Source organism: Ranitomeya variabilis, chromosome 4 (assembly GCF_051348905.1).
Source record: "Ranitomeya variabilis isolate aRanVar5 chromosome 4, aRanVar5.hap1, whole genome shotgun sequence".
NCBI lineage: Eukaryota > Metazoa > Chordata > Amphibia > Anura > Dendrobatidae > Ranitomeya > Ranitomeya variabilis.
Window position 1 is genome coordinate 750,363,999 of NC_135235.1, and position 22,411 is coordinate 750,386,409.

Genomic DNA, 22,411 nt, shown 5'->3' on the forward strand with positions numbered 1-22,411 from the left:
AAAGGGGCGGCACCAGGACAGACAGCCATAAAGGGGCAGCACCAGGACAGACAGTCATAAAGGGGCAGCACCAGGACAGACAGCCATAAAGGGGCAGCACCAGGACAGACAGTCATAAAGGGGCAGCACCAGGACAGACAGCCATAAAGGGGCGGCACCAGGACAGACAGCCATAAAGGGGCGGCACCAGGACAGACAGCCATAAAGGGGCAGCACCAGGACAGACAGTCATAAAGGGGCAGCACCAGGACAGACAGTCATAAAGGGGCAGCACCAGGACAGACAGTCATAAAGGGGCAGCACCAGGACAGACAGTCATAAAGGGGCAGCACCAGGACAGACAGTCATAAAGGGGCAGCACCAGGACAGACAGTCATAAAGGGGCAGCACCAGGACAGACAGTCATAAAGGGGCAGCACCAGGACAGACAGCCATAAAGGGGCAGCACCAGGACAGACAGTCATAAAGGGGCAGCACCAGGACAGACAGTCATAAAGGGGCAGCACCAGGACAGACAGCCATAAAGGGGCAGCACCAGGACAGACAGCCATAAAGGGGCAGCACCAGGACAGACAGCCATAAAGGGGCAGCACCAGGACAGACAGTCATAAAGGGGCAGCACCAGGACAGACAGCCATAAAGGGGCGGCACCAGGACAGACAGTCATAAAGGGGCAGCACCAGGACAGACAGCCATAAAGGGGCAGCACCAGGACAGACAGCCATAAAGGGGCGGCACCAGGACAGACAGCCATAAAGGGGCGGCACCAGGACAGACAGTCATAAAGGGGCAGCACCAGGACAGACAGCCATAAAGGGGCAGCACCAGGACAGACAGTCATAAAGGGGCAGCACCAGGACAGACAGTCATAAAGGGGCAGCACCAGGACAGACAGCCATAAAGGGGCAGCACCAGGACAGACAGTCATAAAGGGGCAGCACCAGGACAGACAGTCATAAAGGGGCAGCACCAGGACAGACAGTCATAAAGGGGCAGCACCAGGACAGACAGCCATAAAGGGGCAGCACCAGGACAGACAGTCATAAAGGGGCAGCACCAGGACAGACAGTCATAAAGGGGCAGCACCAGGACAGACAGTCATAAAGGGGCAGCACCAGGACAGACAGTCATAAAGGGGCAGCACCAGGACAGACAGCCATAAAGGGGCAGCACCAGGACAGACAGCCATAAAGGGGCAGCACCAGGACAGACAGCCATAAAGGGGCAGCACCAGGACAGACAGCCATAAAGGGGCGGCACGCACTGGCTTGCCATTCAAGCATAGCCAGTAAATTTCAGGGCACCAATGACCCTATTATCCTCACTCCTGTGCTTAACCACTGTTCCCGTCCCTGATTGACATTACCTGGCCACCAAAGCTGAGCCTGTTCACCACCATGAGGTTTTTACCTCCACTAATAGTTAAAACGAGTCCACCTTAACTTGTCCGCAACTTCCACCTGAGTGATTGTTTCCTCCAGTTCATCCGGTGAAAGAAAGAGGGAGAGAGACAGATTTACCTCCTCTATATAGTCCCCACAGAGAGAGGCATTACGGCCCACCCTCCACAGTGACACACCAGGCACACACATACTGTGCTCCTTCGTCTTAAAGCAACATCACTCTTGGTTAAAATCTACACCACAATACAAACAAAACTGCAGGAGTTAAAAATCCACCCCTCCCAAAGTCATGTCCTCCTCCGCTTAGTGCTCTGGTGGTTTCTTTACATGTCAATCATAAAGATAGTCATGGTCACTTATATAGCTGCACTACACTGGGGCTGTTTTGTCCATCCTTTGATGGATAACATAATGGAAACCAATATGACACCATTATAGTTAAAAGGATTCATCTGACGATGGGACCAATACAGCTTGTGAGAGAACTATTGGTGTTCCTGGTACCATATTTCTGTACTGATGATGGTTCTGGTAATGTAATCATGTACTGACGGAGGTTTTGGTGCTATATTCATTTACTGAATTTGGTTCTGGTGCTGCATTTATGTACTAAAAGTGATTCTGCTGCTGTATTCATGTACTGATGGTGGTTCTTGTGCTTTATTTATATTTTGATGGATGTTCTGGTGATATATTCATGTACTGTTGGTGGTTTTGGTGCCATATTCATGTACTATTTGTGATTCTGGTACTGTATTCATGTACTGATAGTGGATCTTACGCTATATTCATGTACTGATAGGGAGTTGTGTGTATATTCATTTACCAAGGTTGGATCTGGTGCTGTAATTATGTACTGAAAGTGGTTCGGCTGCTGTATTCATGTACTGTTGGTGGTTCTTGTGCTGTTTTCATATACTTATGATCATTCTGTATTCATGTACTATTAGTGCTTCTAGCTCTGTATTATTGTACTGATAATTTTTTTTGTTCTGTATTCATATACTGATGGTGGTTATGGTGATATATTCATGTACTGATGGTGGTTCTGGTAATATATTCATGTATTGATGAGGGGTTCTGGTGCTGTATACATATACTGATGGTGATTCTGGTTTTGTATTTATGTACTGATGGTATTTTTAGTGCGGTATTCATTTACTGAAGGTGATTTGGGTGATATATTCACAGTATGATGGTCTCAGCAGCCCCTCATATAGTATGAGGTCCACCACAGCTTACCTGTCACTATGTTGTACGTCATAGCATCCCCACATTGTATGGAGTCCACCACCGCCCACCATACACAGTCTGATGTCCCCCAGAGCCCCTGATAGTGCGTTAATCTCACCATCTGACTCCCAAATAATATAACAGAAATTTAAAGAAAGCTTATATTCACCTAATCTGGGCTCCCCATCCATCACAGCCTGTGTCTACTCTTCTATCCTGTGTAAAAGTAGAGGCGGGAGATGTGACGCAGTGATGTCATTGCGCCACTCGATGCCTCCTACAGGCCAGAGACTGGAAGTAGCCTGTGGCATACCGGAGAGACCACCAGAGAGGGGATATTATTAGAGTGTGGTGCTAATTAAAGCTCCTCTGCCCCTGTCTCAGGCAACCATCACATCTTCAGGACCAGAGAAATGGACTGGAAGACTCCAGAAAGTGGTAATGAGCCCTGCAGCAAATCAGCAGTCAAAAACAGGCTGATTCGCTTACACTTCCTACAGACATCCGAGGTTCATCTAAAAGGGATGTGAGAACTATAGCTTATTAGTGGCTACTGATAGGCTGCAGTGCTCACGGGGAATGATGAATTCATGTGAACCTCAGGAGACCGCTGGAACGAGAGGTGATTATCTGATATTTTTATATTTTTATTTTACAACATACATTTGGGAATATAGTATTTAAGAGGGTTTTCTCTGAGTGATGAACAACCCCTTTAAATAACGATGAAACACTTTATCTTGTTTATGTAAGCAGAAGAGATGCAGAAGCTCCTGGACATGGAGTCCTCCTCATGTGTGCCAGTATACATACCATTTAGCTGTATCAGTAGAAGACGTGTTGTTTCTTCCCAGTCTAGAAGGAGGACGGTTGTCCATAAAGTGTATCACATCTATAGGATGACACCGACGAGATGGCTACATTCAGAGCAGAACTTCTCCACCGTCTGACCTGATACACAGTGACATGTGCCGTCAAATGAAACCTCCTGTACCCGGAGGCCACAGCCAAATACAGACCTTTATAGACGACTAGTGAATAACTGGAGTGGCGATGTGGAGAAACTAGAAGACCATGTAACACAGACAAGTAACAAGTGTCAGTGGAAGCCGCGATGCTCTGTAGGAACCGAGCGTGAACCATTCTGAACGTGGCGGTGTAATGTAGGAGTGACGGCTGCCACCACCACGATCCCCCCAGCAGAGCGGAGAGAAAGGCCGAAAAAAAAGAGACAGAAATATGAAGCTAAAATACGAAGTCTGGTGAAGAAAAAGGAGAAAGACAGAAGAGAGTGTTCCCCCCCCCCAGAGCCCCCCGCAGGGCGATTATCTCAGGTGTGAACAGCGCTCCATGTCACAATGTAACCATGTCCTCCACAATTCTCATCCCGTAGAAACACTTGTCTGACATTGTGAGATGTGATTAACTGCTCCTGCAAATGAAGCCTTCACCTCAACCACCGGAGGCGTCATCACTGCACCATCTACTACCCTAGACCACCAGGGATGTTATCATAAACCCATCTACTACCCTAGACCACCAGGGATGTTATCATAAACCCATCTACTACCCTAGACCACCAGGGATGTTATCATTAACCCGTCTACTACCCTAGACCACCAGGGATGTTATCATAAACCCGTCTACTACCCTAGACCACCAGGGATGTTATCATAAACCCATCTACTACCCTAGACCACCAGGGATGTTATCATTAACCCGTCTACTACCCTAGACCACCAGGGATGTTATCATTAACCCGTCTACTATCCTAGACCACCAGGGATGTTATCATTAACCCGTCTACTACCCTAGACCACCAGGGATGTTATCATTAACCCGTCTACTACCCTAGACCACCAGGGATGTTATCATAAACCCATCTACTACCCTAGACCACCAGGGATGTTATCATTAACCCGTATACTACCCTAGACCACCAGGGATGTTATCATAAACCCATCTACTACCCTAGACCACCAGGGATGTTATCATTAACCCGTCTACTACCCTAGACCACCAGGGATGTTATCATAAACCCGTCTACTACCCTAGACCACCAGGGATGTTATCATAAACCCATCTACTACCCTAGACCACCAGGGATGTTATCATTAACCCGTCTACTACCCTAGACCACCAGGGATGTTATCATTAACCCGTCTACTATCCTAGACCACCAGGGATGTTATCATTAACCCGTCTACTACCCTAGACCACCAGGGATGTTATCATTAACCCGTCTACTACCCTAGACCACCAGGGATGTTATCATAAACCCATCTACTACCCTAGACCACCAGGGATGTTATCATTAACCCGTATACTACCCTAGACCACCAGGGATGTTATCATAAACCCATCTACTACCCTAGACCACCAGGGATGTTATCATAAACCCATCTACTACCCTAGACCACCAGGGATGTTATCATAAACCCATCTACTACTCTAGACCACCAGGGATGTTATCATTAACCCGTCTACTACCCTAGACCACCAGGGATGTTATCATTAACCCATATACTACCCTAGACCACCAGGGATGTTATCATAAACCCATCTACTACCCTAGACCACCAGGGATGTTATCATTAACCCGTCTACTACCCTAGACCACCAGGGATGTTATCATTAACCCGTATACTACCCTAGACCACCAGGGATGTTATCATTAACCCTTCTACTACCCTAGACCACCAGGGATGTTATCATTAACCCGTCTACTATCCTAGACCACCAGGGATGATATCATTAACCCTTCTACTACCCTAGACCACCAGGGATGATATCATTAACCCTTCTACTACCCTAGACCACCAGGGATGATTTCATTAACCCTTCTACTACCCTAGACCACCAGGGATGTTATCATAAAACCGTCTACTACCCTAGACCACCAGGGATGTTATCATTAACCCGTATACTACCCTAGACCACCAGGGATGTTATCATTAACCCTTCTACTACCCTAGACCACCAGGGATGTTATCATTAACCCTTCTACTACCCTAGACCACCAGGGATGCTATCATTAACCCTTCTACTAAACCAGGACCACCAGGGATGTTATCATTAACCCGTCTACTACCCGGGACCACCAGGGATGTTATCATAAACCCTTCTACTACCGGGGACCACCAGGGATGTTATTATTAACCCTTCTACTACCCTAGACCACCAGGAATGTTATCATAAACCTTTCTACTACCCTAGACCACCAGGGATGTTATCATTAACCCTTCTACTACCCGGTACCACCAGGGATGAAATTATTAACCCTTCTTCTACCCTGGAACACAAGGGATGTTACCATTAACCCTTCTAATACCCCAAACCACCAGGGATGTTATCATTAACCATTCTACTACCCTAGACCACCAGGGATGATATCATTAACCCTTCTACTACCCTAGACCACCAGGGATGATTTCATTAACCCTTCTACTACCCTAGACCACCAGGGATGTTATCATAAAACCGTCTACTACCCTAGACCACCAGGGATGTTATCATTAACCCGTATACTACCCTAGACCACCAGGGATGTTATCATTAACCCTTCTACTACCCTAGACCACCAGGGATGTTATCATTAACCCTTCTACTACCCTAGACCACCAGGGATGCTATCATTAACCCTTCTACTAAACCAGGACCACCAGGGATGTTATCATTAACCCGTCTACTACCCGGGACCACCAGGGATGTTATCATAAACCCTTCTTCCACCGGGGACCACCAGGGATGTTATTATTAACCCTTCTACTACCCTAGACCACCAGGAATGTTATCATAAACCTTTCTACTACCCTAGACCACCAGGGATGTTATCATTAACCCTTCTACTACCCGGTACCACCAGGGATGAAATTATTAACCCTTCTTCTACCCTGGAACACAAGGGATGTTACCATTAACCCTTCTAATACCCCAAACCACCAGGGATGTTATCATTAACCATTCTACTACCCTAGACCACCAGGGATGTTATCATTAACCTGTCTACTACCCGGGACCACAGGGATGTAATCATTAACCCCTCTACCCTAGACCACCAGGAATGTTATTATTAACCCACTCACTACCCTAGACCACCAGGGATGTTCTAATTAACTCACATACTACCCTAGACCATCAAGGATGTTATCATTAACCCATCTACTATCTTAGACCACCAGGGTTGTCATCATTAACACATTCATTACCCTGGACGACCAGGGATGTATCATTAACCCTTCTACTACTGAAGACCACCAGGGATGTTATTAATCCTTCTACTACACTAGACCACCAGGGATGTTATCATTACCCCAATCTACTAACCCTTCTGCTACTCTAGACCACCAAGTATGTTAGCTCTAACACTTATGCTACCCTAGACCACTAAGGATGTTATAATTTATATAATTTACCCTTCCAATACCCTAGACCACTGGGGAAGTTATTATTAACCCTTCTACTACTCTGGACCACCAGTGATGTTTGCATTAACCCTTCTACTACCCTAGACCTCCAGGGATGTGTCATTAACCCTTTTACTACTCAAGACCACAAGAGATGTTATCATTAACTCTTCTACTACCCTACACTATCAGGGATGTATCATTCATTAACCCATCCACTACCTTAGATCACCAGTGAAGTTTGCATTAACCCTTTTACTACCCTAGACTACCAGGGATGTATCCTTAACCCTTCTACCCTAGAAAACCGGGGATGTGATAATTAACCCTTCTACTACCCTAGACCACCAGGTATGTTAACTCTAACACTTCTGCTACCTTAGACCACTAAGGATGTTATCATTAAACCTTCCACTACCTTAGACCACCAGGGATGTTATCATTAACCCTTCCACTACCCTAGTCCATAAGGGCTGTTATCATTAACCCTTTCACTACCCTAGACCACCAGGGATGTTATCATTAACCCTTCCACTACCCTAGACCACCAGGGGTGTATCATTAACCCATTCATCACCCTAGACCACCAGAGATGTTATCATTAACCCTTCCACTACCGTAGACCACCAGGGGTGTATCATTAACCCATTCATCACCCTAGACCACCAGAGATGTTATCATTAACCCTTCCACTACCGTAGACCACCAGGGGTGTATCATTAACCCATTCATCACCCTAGACCACCAGAGATGTTATCATTAACCCTTCCACTACCCTAGACCACCAGGGGTGTATCATTAACCCATTCATCACCCTAGACCACCAGAGATGTTATCATTAACCCTTCCACTACCGTAGACCACCAGGGGTGTATCATTAACCCATTCATCACCCTAGACCACCAGAGATGTTATCATTAACCCTTCCACTACCCTAGACTACCAGGGGTGTATCATTAACCCTTCCACTATCCTAGACCACCAGGGGTGTACCATTAACCCATTCATCACCCTAGACCACCAGGGATGTTATGATTAACCCTTCCACTACCCTAGATCACCAGGGCTGTTATCATTAACCCTTTCACTACCCTAGACCGCCAGGGATGTTATCATTAACCCTTCCACTACCCTAGACCACCAGGGGTGTATCATTAACCCTTCCACTACCCTAGACCACGAGGGGTGTACCATTAACCCATTCATCACCCTAGACCACCAGGGTTGTTATAATTAACCCTTCCACTACCCTAGACCACCAGTGATGTATCATTAATCTGCAATATACTATAGGCCCTTCACGATGAGGCATGTGGTAGGATTTATCGGGGTCTTTGGTGTTGCTAACAGTTCTGCAGACATTATTCATCCTGGTGATATCACCGGCTCCAAGCAACAGAGAACATGACGATGACGGCGAGAGAAAAGCCGGAGCCGGGAGGGGAGAAAATGCAAATGTCAGAGTCAGGCTGCAGTGATGGGGGCAAGGGATCGTGTCACAGGGACCACCGGTCATCCCCGAGATGTCTGCACTGTACCCCTGTCTGCAGACCCCCACCCACAATGTAAGGTGACTCTACAGCACACTGTGTGCAGGACTATCAGCAGGGGGCACTGTGCAGAGTATCACTACTTTATATAGACCCTATACACACTGTGCAGAACCCTCAGCAGTGCACTTTCATTTTCTGCAGATTTCTCGCCTCTTGAATGCTGATTGGATGGAGCAGACCAGGCAATGTGTATGTATTTAATGGGGGCGTGGCCTCCGGATGCCCCACCCTCTATAGGGGTGTACTGAATTATTTCCTGACTGCAGAGGATGCCGCTCCTGAGATTGCAGTGAATGGAAGTTGCAAATTATTTGCACAAAAATTTTTGAAAGTTTTTTGACGGCAGAAAACTAAAATCTTGCTGGAGCCGAGCTGTGTCCTCCACCTGTGGACATGTCCCATCAGACCGCGGTCCGTGTATGCGGAGTACACACGTGAGTCATCATCTTCTCCTGTCCCCGTGGGTCACTTTTCGGATGAGAGTTCATTAGAGCTGACAGCCATGAGCAGCCGCCGCACACTTGTGTATGAGATGTGGCATTTGGGGAGAGGTTGGGGACAGGCGTCCGCCGGCAGGAGCGGCCCCCCGTCACCTCATTAGGAGCCTGGTTACCCCCGAGCTTCAGTCCCATCAGAGCCCGTGCGCTGCAGACAGGTCTGCTCCCTGACATCGTCCATGATGACACAGAGTCTGCTGCGGAGAGTCACTGATAGGCTTGGACTGGCCGGCAGGAGTGCAGGAGGATTCCCTGGTGGGCCCCCATGCAGGGATGGACTATGTACAGACAAGGGCTTCATCTCAACATTCATTAATCAAACTACAACGATACGTAGGACTAGGAGTAAATTTGTGAGAGAGGGCATGTCACTGAACAGTGGGCCACCACACTCCTTGTTACTGATGGGCCCTTGGCACCCCACCATTCCGGCACTGGGAGAAATGGGGATGGCGACTGTGGGGCCAGAGGTCTCAGGATGGCAGCATTCACAGCCACTGGTGTAGGACTTCTAGGTGATGCATATTCTGGTATGTTTGCACCCTCAAAACGGGGCCCCCAGAAATGTTCCTCAGGGAAGTCAGGAGTCTGATGGGAGCAGTCAGGACGCTTCCTAAGAAAGGGAGGTAATATATCACTGGAGCAGAATGTCTGCGCCTCTGGTCTCCACCTATGATGACTATGACTCTACGTCTTCTGCTCCCATCTCTAGATCTTCAGGGCCCTTTATATGTACAAATATCTGACCAAGTTCTGTCCAATCAGACCAAGATGGCCGTGTGTATACTGTATGTGGCCATTTGATCTGATTGAAATCTGTCTCGTCTCCCAGAAAATTGAAGGACTTAAACAATCCACCTGTCAAAGATGACTCCCCTATAGAATAGAAGGCATGATTACCTCCAACGGGAGGTCAGTAGATCTAGTGGTGCAAATGGCAAACTCAGTCCAATGTCATCATTGGTCTGATTGGTTTTATATCTGATTGTGTAAACCCAACTTATTACTCTTACGGAGATCCTCTATCATAGTAGGGTCTTCAACTGAGATGGTTGTGAGGTCCTCTACCATAGTAGGGTCTTCTATTGAGATGGCTGTTAGGTCCTCTACCATAGTAGGGTCTTCTACTGAGATGGTTGTGAGGTCCTCTACCATAGAAGGGTCTTCTATTGAGATGGTTGTGAAGTCCTTTACCATAGTAGGGTCTTCTACTGAGATGGTTGTGAGGTCCTTTACCATAGTAGGGTCTTCTACTGAGATGGTTGTGAGGTCCTTTACCATAGTAGGGTCTTCTACTGAGATGGTTGTGAGGTCCTTTACTATAGTAGGGTCTTCTACTGAGATGGTTGTGAGGTCCTCTACCATAGTAGGGTCTTCTACTGAGATGGTTGTGAGGTCCTCTACCATAGTTGGTTCTTCTATTAAGATGGTTGTGAGGTCCTTTACCATAGTAGGGTCTTCAGCTGAGATGGTTGTGAGGTCCTCTACCATAGTAGGGTGTTCTACTGAGATGGCTGTGAGGACCTCTACCATAGTAGGGTCTTCCACCAAGGTGGTTGGATCTACTGATGTCTTGTTCTTCTACCATGATAGTTAAGTCTTTTCCTAAGGCAGATAGCTCTTTTATTCTAATGTATCAGTCTTCTACCATAGAGTCCTCTACTACAAGAGCTTGGTCTTCTACTCCTATATCTGAGTCTTCTAAAAAGGTTTTTGGGTCATTTACCAGGATGTTGGGGTATTTTACTATAGCAGTTAGCTTTTCTATACCGATGTCTTGATCATCTGCTACATGCCTGGGTGTTCTCAGATGGTTGGATTTTCTGCCAAGATGGTTGTGATTTCCTCTATGATTGTTAACTCTTCTTTTCTGATGTCTTGGTCTTCCACTGTATCAGTTGGATCTTCTACTCCCATGATTGTTGACTATTTTATCGCAATTATCTCTTCTACTCCAATGTCTTGGTCTCCTACCATAGTGTTTGGGTCCTCTACTACAAGGGGGTGGGTGTCACAACCAAGTCCCGCCGCTCGGGGCTTCATGGTGGCCAATAATTTAAATACACCTGCACACTTGCTTGGTTTCCATATGTCTCTGCCCTACTCTGGCTTTGAGCTGTCAATCACAGAAGAGGGGGTGGAAGTTGAGGGAAAACAAGCAGGGGTGTAGGTGCATTTCAATAATTGGTCCTGCCGTGAAGCACCAAGCGGTGGAACTTATTTTGAACAGTCATCCTGTGCTGAGAAAGTCCCTTTAAAATCCATAAGACATCTTCAGAAGAAAGACGAGCTGACACTTCAACTTCCTTTGAAGTTGAATAACGCACCGACAGATGATGCTATCCATGCCATGTTTGATCTCTATATAAACATAAAATAGTGATAAGACATATGAAGTCAATATCTACCACCTGGGACCTCCAGGGATGAAGACATCCTGCAAGTTGGGGGATCTTATACAATCCTAAACGGCTGAGCACATCCACAATGAGCCCCCACATGGGCACATCAAGGTGAGGTAGTAAAAAGCAGAGTTTGGATTTCCAACGAGGATTTTTCTCTTGTATTTGCAGATATTTGCTCATGTTCTCATGTACGGAGCTAGTTTTGCTACTTGATCATCCTCCATGATTATTCTGTTTCTTCAGGTATCTACAAGGGAAACTGCTTCAGGATTAATCACTTCCCAGAAGACAATGACTACGACCACGACAGCTCTGAATATCTGCTACGTAAGTGACTATTCCACTATAACCGTGATGTCACCAGTAGGGGGCGGTGCTGACAACCTCTCACACATGTACACAGGCTGGTTGTCAGCAGTAATAGATGATATCCCTCTGGACGTAGCATTATATATAATATATATATAGATAGAACTCTTTAGAGGTCGTGGCTACACAGTGCCGTTCACTACGCTGTTCAATATTTTGGCAAATTTTACTCTTAAAAGAGGCAGTAACATGATTCCATAGAGAAACTGCAGCCCCCGGGCATCTCATTCTTAATGTGACATTTGTGGCCACTGACAGACGAGACAAGATCTGCCCCCCGAGAAGGCCTCAAAAAGCACAAATGTGGGTGCAGGCCCAGTGCCTGGCGCCATTCAATGACTTTCCAGGTTTCCAGTTTATTTATTGGCTTCAAATAGGAAAGGAAACGTTTCCTAAAGTAGTCCGGGCCTCGAGGACTGAACTGAAGCATTAACCAGAGCCCTCAACACAAAGAGAGTACACCCGGGGCTGAGAATTTAGTAGAAAACACCGGATACAATGTAACAGAGAGAAATGAAACCCCGGAAACAATGTAACTGTGTGTGTGTGTGTGTGTGTGTGTGTGTGTGTGTGTGTGTGTGTGTGTGTGTGTGTAACAACGGATACAATGTGAACCAAGAAAACTGTAGGAGAGATCAGCACAAATGGGGTCTTATCGGAGAGATACAGTGAGCTTTAGGCTCAGATTAAACTCACCTGTTTAATCTGTAGAAGCCGCATATAATGTGAAGTCAGCTGCAGTGGATAAACGGGTCAGACATCAGAAGCTAAAAGGAGTTAGTGGATAATCTCTGCGCTGCTGACAGGATTAAGACATACATCCCAGTGTGGTAAAGTAAGATGATGGTTTATTTTAACGCTTTTCAAAAGTACAAAGTTACGTCTTCTTCAGGAAAAAACATATACATATTGCTATATACACTCACCGGCCACTTTATTAGGTACACCTGTCCAACTTCTTGTTAACACTTAATTTCTAATCAGCCAATCACATGGCGGCAACTCAGTGCATTTAGGCATGTAGACATGGTCAAGACAATCTCCTGCAGTTCAAACCGAGCATCAGTATGGGGAAGAAAGGTGATTTGAGTGCCTTTGAACGTGGCATGGTTGTTGGTGCCAGAAGGGCTGGTCTGAGTATTTCAGAAACTGCTGATCTACTGGGATTTTCACGCACAACCATCTCTAGGGTTTACAGAGAATGGTCCGAAAAAGAAAAAAAATCCAGTGAGCGGCAGTTCTGTGGGCGGAAATGCCTTGTTGATGCCAGAGGTCAGAGGAGAATGGGCAGACTGGTTCGAGCTGATAGAAAGGCAACAGTGACTCAAATTGCCACCCGTTACAACCAAGGTAGGCCTAAGAGCATCTCTGAACGCACAGTGCGTCGAACTTTGAGGCAGATGGGCTACAGCAGCAGAAGACCACACCGGGTACCACTCCTTTCAGCTAAGAACAGGAAACTGAGGCTACAATTTGTACAAGCTCATCGAAATTGGACAGTAGAAGATTGGAAAAACGTTGCTTGGTCTGATGAGTCTCGATTTCTGCTGCGACATTCGGATGGTAGGGTCAGAATTTGGCGTAAACAACATGAAAGCATGGATCCATCCTGCCTTGTATGGAGCATCTTTGGGATGTGCAGCCGACAAATCTGCGGCAACTGTGTGATGCCATCATGTCAATATGGACCAAAATCTCTGAGGAATGCTTCCAGCACCTTGTTGAATCTATGCCACGAAGAATTGAGGCAGTTCTGAAGGCAAAAGGGGGTCCAACCCGTTACTAGCATGGTGTACCTAATAAAGTGGCCGGTGAGTGTATGTTTTTTCCTGAAGAAAAAGTAAACTCTCCCCGCTCCAATCTGTCCTGAATGCTGCTGCCAGGATCATATTCCTCACCAACCGTTACACCGATGCCTCTACCTTGTGCCAGTCATTACACTGGCTACCCATCCACTCCAGAATCCAGTACAAAACTACTACCCTCATCCACAAAGCACTCCATGGCTCAGCACCACCCTACTTCTCCTCTCTGGTCTCAGTCTACCACCCTACCCGTGCCCTCCGCTCCGCTAATGACCTCAGGTTAGCATCCTCAATAATCAGAAGCTCCCATTCCCGTCTCCAAGACTTTACCCGTGCTGCGCCGATTCTTTGGAATGCACTACCTAGGTTAATACGACTAATCCCCAATCCCCACAGTTTTAAGCGTGCTCTAAAAACTCATTTGTTCAGACTGGCCTCCCGCCTCAACGCATTAACCTAACTATCCCTGTGTGGCCCATTCAAAAAACTTAAACCATAATCAGGTTCCTCGCATCATGTTCTCACACACTTTATGCAGTTAATAGCCTATGTGTCTGTACTGCTACATACTTAGGCTGATAACTGGTTCATGCAGCTTTACATGAACACCCGAGCCTTACACTATGGCTGGTCCGAACAACGAAAGCAATTGTTACCATCCACCTCTCGTGTCTCCCCTTTTCCTCATAGATAGTAAGCTTGCACCCAGGATACAATGTAACTATCACCGGACACAATGTAACAGAAAGGGCAAGAAGTGATACAATGTAACAGTGTCTAACACCGAATACAATGTAACAGTGTATGTATGAGTAACACAGAACAACATGTAACTGTGTGTCTAACAGAGAGATGGAATAATGGGTACAATGTAACAGAGAGAGAAATGAAACACCGGATAGAATGTACCAGTGTGTGTTTAACACCAGATACAATGCAACAGTCTGTGTAACAAAGGCTACAATATAAGAGAGTAGGGAAACGCTGGAAAAAAAGTAACAGAGAAGTTAAATGCCACCAGATTAGTGATGAGCAAGTGTACTCGTTGCTCGGGTGACCTTCGAGTATTTGTTAGTGTTCAGAGATTAAGTTTTCATCGCTGCAGCTGAACAATTTACAGCTGTTAGCCAGGCTGAGTACATGTGGGGGTTGCCTGGTTGCTAGGTAATTCTCACATGTATTCAGCCTGGCTAATAGCTGTAAATCATTCAGCTGCGGCGATGAAAACTTAATCTCCGAACACTAACAACTACTCGGAGATCACCCGAGCGTGCTCGGAAAACCCAAGCAACGAGTACAGTCGCCCATCACTACACCAGATACAATCCAACAGAGAGGTGAAATCCCAGATACAATGTAACAGAGAGGTAAAACACCACATACAATGTAACAGAGAGGTGAAACACCAGATACAACGTAACAGAGAGGTGAAACACCACATACAATGTAACAGAGAGGTGAAACACCAGATACAATGTAACAGAGGTGAAACACCAGATACAATGTAACAGAGGTGAAACACCGGATACAATGTAACAGAGGTGAAACACCGGATACAATGTAACAGAGGTGAAACACCAGATACAATGTAACAGAGGTGAAACACCGGATACAATGTAACAGAGGTGAAACACCGGATACAATGTAACAGAGAGGTGAAACACCAGATACAATGTAACCGAGAGGTGAAACCCCAGATACAATGTAACAGAGGTGAAACACCGGATACAATGTAACAGAGAGGTGAAACACCAGATACAACGTAACAGAGAGGTGAAACACCACATACAATGTAACAGAGAGGTGAAACACCAGATACAATGTAACAGAGGTGAAACACCAGATACAATGTAACAGAGGTGAAACACCGGATACAATGTAACAGAGGTGAAACACCGGATACAATGTAACAGAGGTGAAACACCAGATACAATGTAACAGAGGTGAAACACCGGATACAATGTAACAGAGGTGAAACACCGGATACAATGTAACCGAGAGGTGAAACCCCAGATACAATGTAACAGAGGTGAAACACCGGATACAATGTAACAGAGAGGTGAAACACCGGATACAATGTAACAGAGGTGAAACACCAGATACAATGTAACAGAGAGGTGAAACACCAGATACAACGTAACAGAGAGGTGAAACACCACATACAATGTAACAGAGAGGTGAAACACCAGATACAATGTAACAGAGAGGTGAAACACCAGATACAATGTAACAGAGGTGAAACACCACATACAATGTAACGGAGAGGTGAAACACCGGATACAATGTAACAGAGAGGTGAAACACCAGATACAATGTAACAGAGAGGTGAAACACCGGATACAATGTAACAGAGAGGTGAAACACCGGATACAATGTAACAGAGAGGTGAAACACCGGATACAATGTAACAGAGAGGTGAAACACCGGATACAATGTAACAGAGGTGAAACACCGGATACAATGTAACAGAGAGGTGAAACACCGGATACAATGTAACAGAGAGGTGAAACACCGGATACAATGTAACAGAGAGGTGAAACACCGGATACAATGTAACAGAGAGGTGAAACACCGGATACAATGTAACAGAGAGGTGAAACACCGGATACAATGTAACAGAGAGGTGAAACACCGGATACAATGTAACAGAGAGGTGAAACACCAGATACAATGTAACAGAGAGGTGAAACACCGGATACAATGTAACCGAGAGGTGAAACACCGGATACAATGTAACAGAGGTGAAACACCAGATACAACGTAACAGAGAGGTGAAACACCACATACAATGTAACAGAGAGGTGAAACACCAGATACAATGTAACAGAGGTGAAACACCGGATACAATGTAACAGAGGTGAAACACCGGATACAATGTAACAGAGGTGAAACACCGGATACAATGTAACAGAGAGGTGAAACACCAGATACAACGTAACAGAGGTGAAACACCAGATACAATGTAACAGAGGTGAAACACCAGATACAATGTAACAGAGAGGTGAAACACCAGATACAACGTAACAGAGGTGAAACACCGGATACAATGTAACAGAGAGGTGAAACACCAGATACAATGTAACAGAGGTGAAACACCACATACAATGTAACGGAGAGGTGAAACACCGGATACAATGTAACCGAGAGGAGAAACACCGGATACAATGTAACCGAGAGGTGAAACACCGGATACAATGTAACCGAGAGGTGAAACACTGGAGACTATGTAACAGAGGTGAAACACCACATACAATGTAACAGAGGTGAAACACCAGATACAATGTAACAGAGGTGAAACACCAGATACAGTGTAACAGAGGTGAAACACCAGATACAATGTAACCGAGAGGTGAAACACTGGAGACTATGTAACCGAGAGATGAAAAACAAGATACAATGTAACAGAAGTAAAACACCAGATACAATGTAACCGAGAGGTGAAACACCAGATACAATGTAACAGAGGTGAAACCCCAGATACAATGTAACCGAGAGGTGAAACACCAGATACAATGTAACAGAGAGGTGAAACCCCAGATACAATGTAACAGAGAGGTGAAACACCAGATACAATGTAACAGAGAGGTGAAACACCAGATACAATGTAACAGAGGTGAAACCCCAGATACAATGTAACCGAGAGGTGAAACCCCAGATACAATGTAACAGAGAGGTGAAACACCAGATACAATGTAACAGAGGTGAAACACCACATACAATGTAACAGAGAGGTGAAACACCAGATACAATGTAACGGAGAGGTGAAACACCGGATACAATGTAACTAGAGAGGTGAAACACCAGATACAATGTAACTAGAGAGGTGAAACACCAGATACAATGTAACGGAGAGGTGAAACACCGGATACAATGTAACAGAGAGGTGAAACACCAGATACAATGTAACGGAGAGGTGAAACACCGGATACAATGTAACAGAGAGGTGAAACACCGGATACAATGTAACAGAGAGGTGAAACACCGTATACAATGTAACAGAGAGGTGAAACACCGGATACAATGTAACAGAGGTGAAACACCAGATACAATGTAACAGAGAGGTGAAACCCCATATACAATGTAACAGAGAGGTGAAACACCGGATACAATGTAACAGAGGTGAAACACCGGATACAATGTAACAGAGGTGAAACACCAGATACAATGTAACCGAGAGGTGAAACACTGGAGACTATGTAACCGAGAGATGAAAAACAAGATACAATGTAACAGAAGTAAAACACCAGATACAATGTAACCGAGAGGTGAAACACCAGATACAATGTAACAGAGGTGAAACCCCAGATACAATGTAACCGAGAGGTGAAACACCAGATACAATGTAACAGAGAGGTGAAACCCCAGATACAATGTAACAGAGAGGTGAAACACCAGATACAATGTAACAGAGAGGTGAAACACCAGATACAATGTAACAGAGGTGAAACCCCAGATACAATGTAACCGAGAGGTGAAACCCCAGATACAATGTAACAGAGAGGTGAAACACCAGATACAATGTAACAGAGAGGTGAAACACCAGATACAATGTAACAGAGGTGAAACACCACATACAATGTAACAGAGAGGTGAAACACCAGATACAATGTAACGGAGAGGTGAAACACCGGATACAATGTAACTAGAGAGGTGAAACACCAGATACAATGTAACTAGAGAGGTGAAACACCAGATACAATGTAACGGAGAGGTGAAACACCGGATACAATGTAACAGAGAGGTGAAACACCAGATACAATGTAACGGAGAGGTGAAACACCGGATACAATGTAACAGAGAGGTGAAACACCGGATACAATGTAACAGAGAGGTGAAACACCGGATACAATGTAACAGAGAGGTGAAACACCGGATACAATGTAACAGAGGTGAAACACCAGATACAATGTAACAGAGAGGTGAAACCCCATATACAATGTAACAGAGAGGTGAAACACCGGATACAATGTAACAGAGGTGAAACACCGGATACAATGTAACAGAGAGGTGAAACACCGGATACAATGTAACAGAGAGGTGAAACACCAGATACAATGTAACAGAGGTGAAACACCGGATACAATGTAACAGAGGTGAAACACCGGATACAATGTAACAGAGGTGAAACACCGGATACAATGTAACAGAGGTGAAACACCGGATACAATGTAACAGAGGTGAAACACCGGATACAATGTAACAGAGAGGTGAAACACCAGATACAATGTAACCGAGAGGTGAAACCCCAGATACAATGTAACAGAGGTGAAACACCGGATACAATGTAACAGAGAGGTGAAACACCGGATACAATGTAACAGAGGTGAAACACCAGATACAATGTAACAGAGAGGTGAAACACCAGATACAACGTAACAGAGAGGTGAAACACCACATACAATGTAACAGAGAGGTGAAACACCAGATACAATGTAACAGAGAGGTGAAACACCAGATACAATGTAACAGAGGTGAAACACCACATACAATGTAACGGAGAGGTGAAACACCGGATACAATGTAACAGAGAGGTGAAACACCAGATACAATGTAACAGAGAGGTGAAACACCGGATACAATGTAACAGAGAGGTGAAACACCGGATACAATGTAACAGAGAGGTGAAACACCGGATACAATGTAACAGAGAGGTGAAACACCGGATACAATGTAACAGAGAGGTGAAACACCGGATACAATGTAACAGAGAGGTGAAACACCGGATACAATGTAACAGAGAGGTGAAACACCGGATACAATGTAACAGAGAGGTGAAACACCGGATACAATGTAACAGAGGTGAAACACCGGATACAATGTAACAGAGAGGTGAAACACCGGATACAATGTAACAGAGAGGTGAAACACCGGATACAATGTAACAGAGAGGTGAAACACCGGATACAATGTAACCGAGAGGTGAAACACCGGATACAATGTAACAGAGGTGAAACACCAGATACAACGTAACAGAGAGGTGAAACACCACATACAATGTAACAGAGAGGTGAAACACCAGATACAATGTAACAGAGGTGAAACACCGGATACAATGTAACAGAGGTGAAACACCGGATACAATGTAACAGAGGTGAAACACCGGATACAATGTAACAGAGAGGTGAAACACCAGATACAACGTAACAGAGGTGAAACACCAGATACAATGTAACAGAGGTGAAACACCAGATACAATGTAACAGAGAGGTGAAACACCAGATACAACGTAACAGAGGTGAAACACCGGATACAATGTAACAGAGAGGTGAAACACCAGATACAATGTAACAGAGGTGAAACACCACATACAATGTAACGGAGAGGTGAAACACCGGATACAATGTAACCGAGAGGAGAAACACCGGATACAATGTAACCGAGAGGTGAAACACCGGATACAATGTAACCGAGAGGTGAAACACTGGAGACTATGTAACAGAGGTGAAACACCACATACAATGTAACAGAGGTGAAACACCAGATACAATGTAACAGAGGTGAAACACCAGATACAGTGTAACAGAGGTGAAACACCAGATACAATGTAACCGAGAGGTGAAACACTGGAGACTATGTAACCGAGAGATGAAAAACAAGATACAATGTAACAGAAGTAAAACACCAGATACAATGTAACCGAGAGGTGAAACACCAGATACAATGTAACAGAGGTGAAACCCCAGATACAATGTAACCGAGAGGTGAAACACCAGATACAATGTAACAGAGAGGTGAAACCCCAGATACAATGTAACAGAGAGGTGAAACACCAGATACAATGTAACAGAGAGGTGAAACACCAGATACAATGTAACAGAGGTGAAACCCCAGATACAATGTAACCGAGAGGTGAAACCCCAGATACAATGTAACAGAGAGGTGAAACACCAGATACAATGTAACAGAGAGGTGAAACACCAGATACAATGTAACAGAGGTGAAACACCACATACAATGTAACAGAGAGGTGAAACACCAGATACAATGTAACGGAGAGGTGAAACACCGGATACAATGTAACTAGAGAGGTGAAACACCAGATACAATGTAACTAGAGAGGTGAAACACCAGATACAATGTAACGGAGAGGTGAAACACCGGATACAATGTAACAGAGAGGTGAAACACCAGATACAATGTAACGGAGAGGTGAAACACCGGATACAATGTAACAGAGAGGTGAAACACCGGATACAATGTAACAGAGAGGTGAAACACCGTATACAATGTAACAGAGAGGTGAAACACCGGATACAATGTAACAGAGGTGAAACACCAGATACAATGTAACAGAGAGGTGAAACCCCATATACAATGTAACAGAGAGGTGAAACACCGGATACAATGTAACAGAGGTGAAACACCGGATACAATGTAACAGAGAGGTGAAACACCGGATACAATGTAACAGAGAGGTGAAACACCAGATACAATGTAACAGAGGTGAAACACCGGATACAATGTAACAGAGGTGAAACACCGGATACAATGTAACAGAGAGGTGAAACCCCGGATACAATGTAACCGAGAGGTGAAACCCCGGATACAATATAACAGAGAGGTGAAACACCAGATACAATGTAACCGAGAGGTGAAACACCAGATACAATATAACAAAAAGGAAACAAACTTTACACAATTTTTTCCACTGTTCCAATTCACAAATTTCATCCAAGTGCAGCCATTTAGTGCAGAGTGTAATTTCGGCTTTTTGGAGCAAAAAGACACCCCTAGTTCTTCACCCACTGCGGACTAAATGTCAATAGCCCCTCTCAGCACTGATTTCCATGGTTCCCCCTCCTTCACAGCCCCCGACCTGCATTGTCCCCGGACCCTCCTTTCCTTACATTTACCCCTGCCGGCTCCTGAGCCTCCCTGCCCCACTCTGTGAACTGTTAATTATCCCCTCTGTACAAAGCCCCCCTAAGCCCTGGACCCTTGTGCTTCAGCATTGCTGGTAACTGATCACCCCCTGCACCTGATTTTGTATCCCACAGGTATCGTCCGCGCCTCCAGCGTCTTCCCCATCCTCAGCACCATCCTGCTGTTACTGGGAGGACTGTGTGTCGGGGCTGGCCGCCTCTATAACCGGCGGAATAACATCATCCTGAGCGCCGGCATACTCTTCGTGGCAGCGGGTGAGTGCAATCATACGTCTACTCTATGCTTTACACTGCAGCTCTGCTCTACTGGAGTGACTCAGTACTTCATATCCATGGCCTATAGAAGGCTAAGGTACGTCACTTCATCAGCTGTAGAGACTATTGCCATGTCTGTCCCTAGTGCTTTATAGTGAAGCTTTGCTCACTTAGGTCACAGCTATAAACAGCGCATCTCCATTGTCTTTTGGAGATGGATGAGGTCTAAACTTCACCCATAGTTGTAGTAACGCCACCTCCTCCACCCCCAGTGTTAGTAACGCCACCTCCTTCACCCCCAGTGTTAGTAACGCCACCTCCTTCACCCCCAGTGTTAGTAACGCCACCTCCTTCACCCCCAGTGTTAGTAACGCCACCTCCTCCACCCCCAGTGGTAGTAACGCCACCTCCTTCACCCCCAGTGTTAGTAACGCCACCTCCTTCACCCCCAGTGTTAGTAACGCCACCTCCTCCACCCCCAGTGTTAGTAACGCCACCTCCTTCACCCCCAGTGTTAGTAACGCCACCTCCTTCACCCCCAGTGTTAGTAACGCCACCTCCTTCACCCCCAGTGTTAGTAACGCCACCTCCTCCACCCCCAG

The 22,411-nt window shown here is 45.5% G+C and overlaps 1 protein-coding gene across 1 annotated transcript in view; it reads left to right on the plus strand.

Annotated features, from left to right (window-relative positions):
* Positions 1-22,411, plus strand: part of CACNG4 (calcium voltage-gated channel auxiliary subunit gamma 4) — a 34,914-nt gene that overhangs the window by 8,577 nt on the left and 3,926 nt on the right. Inside the window, exons 2-3 of the mRNA XM_077257841.1 lie at positions 11,741-11,824; positions 21,669-21,809. Of these exons, the coding sequence (XP_077113956.1) occupies positions 11,741-11,824; positions 21,669-21,809 (225 nt within the window). The remainder of the gene's footprint in view (positions 1-11,740; positions 11,825-21,668; positions 21,810-22,411) is intronic.